The 7,131-nt window shown below is 36.3% G+C and overlaps 1 protein-coding gene across 1 annotated transcript in view; it reads left to right on the plus strand.

The window, feature by feature from the left end:
• LOC136250777 (uncharacterized) overlaps window positions 1–2,405 on the plus strand; it is a 61,053-nt gene extending 58,648 nt beyond the window's left edge. The window contains exon 7 of the mRNA XM_066043064.1: window positions 1,964–2,405. Coding sequence (XP_065899136.1) covers window positions 1,964–2,350 — 387 coding nt within the window. The 3' untranslated portion in view covers window positions 2,351–2,405. The remainder of the gene's footprint in view (window positions 1–1,963) is intronic.
• Window positions 2,406–7,131: the final 4,726 nt, after the last annotated feature.

A 7,131-nucleotide genomic window follows, 5' to 3' on the forward strand; every position in this document is an offset into this window, starting at 1 on the left:
AACTTGTTATTTAAAGGCCTTTTCACACTTAATGCACATTGAATGCAGGTTCAGCTGTGGTCAGTCTGAGAGTGGATCGAATGCATCAATTCATTTTACACTACATATGCAGTAACTGAAATTAAGTTGCTTTCATGCACGTAAATTAATTAATTGACAAGTACACAAAAAAATTTGGAATTTTCAACTAGAGTAGGGACCATAGCACATCGATAAAAAGTACTGAAACAAGCTGGAGTAGTGCACGATATTAAATCACAGTAAAACAAATAAGAAGTGTAATATCCCTACTGTGCATTTCCATAATAGTATCTTGAGCACAGTAGGGATATAACACTTCTTATTGTTTTACTGTGATTTACTATCATGCACTACTCCAACTTGTTTCAGTACGTTTTATCGATGTGCTATAGTCCCTGCTCTAGTTGAAAATTCCTGTGTACTTGTTTGTTAACTTTTTTTGTAAATAATTATTATGACTGGTGAACCCATGCATACCGTATCTGAAATGACGCTGCGCACCCCAGCTATATCAATTATCATCTGAAAAGTGAAGTATCCATTACGATTCGTTGTCAACTATGTTCAACCCATTACACAGCATTTAAAATCAAAATCTGTTTGAAAAGCACCTCTGCAATCCCTGCATAATGAAAGAAAAAATAGTGTCGCATGCCCCAGTTATATCAATTATCGTCTGAAAAGTGAAGTATCCATTACGATTCGTTGTCGGCTATGTTCAACCTGTTACACAGCAGTACGAATCAAGAACTGTTCAAAAATCACCTCTGCAATCAAAACAGCCACTATGAAAAATGCGGACTATTTCCAATACAAAGGGAAGCCATTACGTGCTACCGCCAAATCAACACTTTTTGCTGTCAGCAAAGATGAATGGGACACAAAGGAGGACACTGGTAAGTCCATGAAGAATGCATTGTACGTACTGCGGTATGCCAAAAGGTACCTCTCGGGCCGAAGTGATGTCAAACAGTGAAAAAATCAAGCTTGTAGCTATAGCCGTTATCAAGTTACGCTTGTCTGAAGGCATCAGTCAGTCAGGCAGTCAGTAGAAAATTCCGTTAAATCAATTATTTTTAAAATTCCATAGCAACTTGTTGAAAGCGTTTCGGGTCGATCTGAAAGCTTGTTAGGGCTTAGTTTTACCTAACCAATACTGCCTCATCATCAGTAGGGAAAATTGAGGCTGGTTTTGGGTGATGTTACTTTTTGGGCTATGCCTACTCCTTTGTGGTCCCTACTATACAGTACTATCGTACTGTATGATTATGTAATGAAATTTTAAATGGCGTCGGTCATTGCACTACCTTCTTCATATTCCTTGAAGTCAGAGAAGTATTTACAGCGAGGAATGTTGTTAGTATAACTTACAAAATGTTGGGTGCCAAGAATTCTTATGAGAAACCCTGTACCAGGTACAATGTTTCAGAAGGATACACTATTCCTTCAACACTTGCTCATGGTCACCGTATTGCTTCCACAAGCCTAGTACAACACTAGGTATGCCATCGCTTTAGTCTTGGCACAATAACCATGAGATATCTGGAGACTGTACGGCGCCCCCTTGCTAATTGAGCTAATGTGTGTTGAGTCTGGCTAATTCACCTCTCGAGGTGGATTGACATGAAACCAGATTAAATGCACATTGTGATCAATCTGGCTCAGGTGTGAAATGGTTTGATGCGGCTTTGATACGCATTTGACTGTTGTGTGAAAAGGCCTTTCGTGCCATATTTGTAACCTCATTGTTCAATGGCACTCACATGATGTGCTTAATTCTAGACTAGAACAGACACCCACTGACACACACACACACACACACACACACACACACACATACACACACACGTGCGCACACACACATACATTATGCTAATACATGCGTGTAAATGACTAGGTAATGCATATACTTGTTTGTAACGTAATATTCTTGACTATGCAGAAGCTATCCAGAACAACTAGATTTTCACTCAAGAATTTTTTTGTCACACTTTCTGTTCCTGAAACTAAGTTGTTGATTTTGTTTTTTTTCTACTGGATTGCCATATTATCAATATCACACACTATCAGCTTTGTACTTCGAAATGGTGACAGAGCACTGGAGAAGGCACAAGATTTTGTTAGTTGTTCAGCTGGTGGCTATAGAACAGAATGTAGATCACTAGAAGAAAACTTGGTGGATGGAAATACGATTGCTGGCGTGGTGTTGGTGATGATGATGAACACATTATTGACATCTGCTAGCTGGGCTAATCTGTTCTTTCTGATTCAATTTCAAGATTTAAAAACATTGTATAAAAAATTGACTAATAAGTGTGGTTTTGTTTGATTAATATTGTATTGGATTTCATGGATGAAATAGATAATGCATATGTCTTAACTGTATGTCACTTCAATTAATTAACATACGTATACAGGTAGCTAACAGTATGTGTTTATTTATTACAGTCATATATAGTATTTTGCGTTATGTTTGTTGTTATGCATTTCTTTAATTTACGTTAAGTCAATCATTTCTTCAAGATCAGGGGTGGATCCAGGTTGGGTGATACTGTACAAGCAGCAAGTAGACTAATCTTCAAAATATTAGAACTCAAATAAGACAGTGAAATACTCTAACAACAGTCACCACAAGTGACGTAAAAGAATCCTCATTTCTTCTCATGTGTTAAACTTTCATAGTAAATATGTCCATATAGATAATAGCAAGAGTTAATAATATAGAGAGGATAATAGAGTAAAAGGGATAGGAAACGCAAGCGATTTCCGGTTTGATTTCCGTTACGCGTGACTTGAGAGGACAAGACAGTTATGTGCTCAAGCATGGGAATTAGTGTTCTAAGCAGCGTAAATAGTAATCCAACAGACTACAGCAAGTATTTAGGCCTTTGTGAGAGATTTTGGCTAGAGAATTCAGACCGTAGATTTTGTAACAAAGCGTATCGCGTTAACCATAATTGTTACACGCTGTCATACTTTCGCTCATGGTACCTTCATGCCTCGTCCATACCGCTTCTTTTATAGCCGGTTCCACTTTCGAATCTTGTGGTAAGCTAGGCGTGTCACCAACACAGTCTTTTGCCGCTGCGTTGTACTGCAAGGTGGTTTAAACTTTTGGTAAAAAATGGAAGATACTTAGTCGTTTCTTCAAGCAACAGTTCCTGTTTTGCTCTGATAATTCCTCTGGTTCTCTCTGTTAAATGGTAAGGAATAGGTTTATCACAGTTAAAAGGATAGAATATATTTACGAAGAAAGTAAAGTGGTTTAAAGTAATGTTTGGGCCGTTTTTTTCACTTTCAAGCTCCTTTAATTTTGCGCATAACTTCCTTGAGGGTTGGTACCATCCTAGTTCCCTCGATTGCTTACTTGAGTTCATTGTAGCGAAGTTTCACAGTTGTTGGTAGCAAAATTCTGTCGTTACAACAATTTGTTTCTCTTTGATACAAGCGCACCAAGCGTAACGAGTATGTTCGTGACGTAATACACGGAATTCCAATAGAAATGTACGTATTTTGTGTCGTCACGTTATTGCGTTTCCTATCCCCTATGATATGTCTAAGACATATGCCATATGTAAATACAATAGTACAATTGTCGAGCTTTTAATATGTTGGGCTATGACTGTTCTTTGCATACCAATGCTATAGCTGCCAGTTGAGTCATAAGAAAATCTCAACTAACAAAGACTTTACAACTCAGCCACATTTAATGCATAGATAGATATCAAATTATAAGATAAAACTAACTGAAAATGAGTCAAGAATGTTCTAGGGATTTACACCCCTCCTTGTTCCACATACCTGCTACTTTGCATCTATACTTGCATTTCACCTAACAATACTTCTGGTAGCCTGCAAGCACAAGTGTTTCAGGTATATGTTTCTGACTCCCTGCTTTAATGTACATTATGCTTTTAGCTGTTGTAGACTCCCCATGGGATTGCTCTTCAAGCTTGACATGTATTGTGTATTTATTTTATACTGTACCTCCCAAATCGCTACCATTACAAGATAAAGTTAAATTAGTTGATCCCTATGAATGACCACTTCTAATAAACTTCCTATTCCCATTCTTCATCTGAGCATATAGGTTCCATTTATTCCATTGCTCCCTTGAGCTCCTACTGATCAATAAACTCGACAATCAGCGTAGTTGCAGGGTTTTCACAGAAGAATCAAACTTAGATAAATATGTATATACAACCTGGTATGGTACACCCATGCATGCATTCTGACAGGTAATTGAAAAAAAAAGTGAGACTTTCATAAAACTATACATCTAGTAGATCTCTCAGTTAGTGCAAACAAAAACTATATATAAGAAAGTGAATATTATGTCTTACAGCAGTCCAAGGAGATTGTTGGGATAGTATAAACAAAATAAGTCCACTCATTAACTATATTAATTTGTAAAATTACTACTGCTGCCTACACATTACCCACCTACCCATAAAACGCTGCTTGTATGACTACATATGCAATGTAGCTGTATTATTACTACACTGTGTAGGGTTGTGCAATTATATCAATTACACAATTAATTGGTTGTAGCACTAATCATGATATGCAATAACCCAAAAAAATTGAAATAATCGAGTAATCAATAACAGTACATTCTCCATAATTATATATAACCTACTGTAAACCATATCATTAACAATAACTATTCAACATGTTGAACCTAGTATTGCTTAGTAATGAATTAAAGAACTTTGTGGAAGCCTCATGTCATGAAATAGAGACGAGCACCTGTTACACCTTTCTAATTAAATTAAGGCATTCAGTTCTACATATTGTCACCTATTTTTATGTTTCAGATGTTCTGCCCACACACATTGCTATGTCTCACTGTCTAAATTATTGTGACATCATGCAAGTCTTCGCCATATGCATTGTTCCATCATATCAATGTCTGGAGAGAAAACCATCATAAATGATGAAATGTGTATAATATACAACAACAAAAGATGTGATCATGAGTCCTCAGTCAACACGTGACCACAAACAGGACATGTTTGGCAAGTAAGAGAAAAAGATAAGAAAAATAACTCAGACAAACCAAAATAAAATAAGCTACAATATTAATGTTAAGTTGGTTAAAAAATCAGAGCATTGGCAAATTAAAGAGACTTCAACAAATAGAATTTTTAGCTTATTACATCATTATATTATAGTTATAGAGCACCTTAAGCACTTGTTTTGAAGTGCTTAAAAGTATTTGTTACTGTCTGTGCAGCATTTGTGCTTGTGCTGGTACTTAATTACTTATATTTCAAAGTGCTTATAAGCACATTTTAAAGCACAAAAGCTGCCAGCTCTTATCAAAAGTCTTTGATCCAATGAGCTTCTCATTTAACAGCCATAAGGTGCTATCAAATGTGAATAATTGTTCTATCAGGTGTACCTGTAGAACAATCATTCAGTGTAGCAGGGAAAGTCTTCAGGCCTGTGAGGTGCAGATTGAAAGATGAAACTTTTACCGATTGATGTTTGTTCATTATAACAATATTAATAGTACTTAAAACAATAGGTGCATAACTGCATGCACCATTATATATGTTTGTTAATAAAGTAATTATATCAAGCACTTAAATAGTAGTTCACTTTGTACTTGAAGCATTTACTCAATTGCAGCATTTGTGCTTGTGTTTGTACTTAAGCACCTGTGTGCTTCAAGCCCTTGACCTAAGTGCTATATGTCTGGACTATAGAGGAAGGAACTGGAGCTGAAGACTAACCCCATGCAATGTCTGGGAAGGAGGTATTCACTTCTAATATTAAATGCTTAATTGAAATACTCTAATAGAGCATTCGGCTATATAACTCTAATAAAATAATCAGGGGGTGCATGTGAGATTAAATAATGAGCTGCCTGCATTGGTTTCCTGATCTGAAAATTAACAGTATGTGGCAAGGCCTAGCTATTTTGAGGTCAGAAAATCTTTATGTATTGTCACACGTGGAATACACAGAAATCTATATGCTTTGCTGTGTCACCAGTGTACCTGTTAAAATATTTCACAGGATTTGTTGTAATTCATGATCAAGATATGATTTAAATTAATTGGCAGTTTGGAATGCCTCATTTTGATCATAAATATTTGAATTATAAATTAAGGCTGATTTTCCAACATCCAGTCACATTTATAAGTACCCCTACAACTTGATCAACATGGTCCAAAGGTGTCTGGCTCGATCAATCATCTAGATAGAGTCTAGTATTGTATGTGGTGGCATATACTGATTTAATGCCTCAGGAAAATAATATAATATGTAACATTATAATTATGGACCTGTCTGTGTATAGTCTGGTATTGCCCACCTATTCACAAAAAGTAGCTAAGTCTTAAGCCATAATAACTATAATCTCCAATGGGTTTCATCTGTCAAATATTCAGGTGTTTTTATCAATAACAAGCTATCATGGAATAATCATATCTCACATGATTCTGCTAAAGCTACCAAAGTTTTAAATTATTTGCACCATCTTGCACATGTATAGCTGCCATACCCCCTCAAATCCCATGGCCTTCAGGGTACTTGTTCTTCCTGTTCTGCATGGACTGTATGGAATCCACACACCCATTAAAATATTCCTACATTGGAAAATACAAAGTTGTGGTAATTACTGGGTTTGTGGAAGTAGATTCAACCTTCACACTTTCAAATGGTCCAAGTCCTCAGAAGAAAGAGTTACATTGGCCATCACTGTCTACATGCCAAAAATATCTTTCTCTCTCTCATCTAAAGTCATCCTTAAAGTTTTCTTTGATTTCATTATGTAATATGTATCCTTTAATTTAGTGTTACTTTTGTATTTTTGAAACCATCAATACTGATGTACTGATAAAAGCAAAACAATTAGCTATAACACCTTGGTACTGCATGAGGCCAAAGCTAAAGCAGGCATGGCATTGATGGCAAGGAAAATACATTCTTTTTGTATTGTAGCTGTATTTCTTTGCATTGTGTACCTTGTTTTGTGTTTGTGCTTGTAGGTAGTACCTTCTTTACTTACCCTTTTATACCTTTAAAAATAAATACTAAGGCGAAAGGGAGGGCGGCGCCAGACTACTGTGATGAGTTCCAGGCCTGGTCACTTAAGACCAC

Source organism: Dysidea avara, chromosome 3, assembly GCF_963678975.1.
Source record: "Dysidea avara chromosome 3, odDysAvar1.4, whole genome shotgun sequence".
NCBI classification, from domain to species: Eukaryota; Metazoa; Porifera; class Demospongiae; order Dictyoceratida; family Dysideidae; genus Dysidea; species Dysidea avara.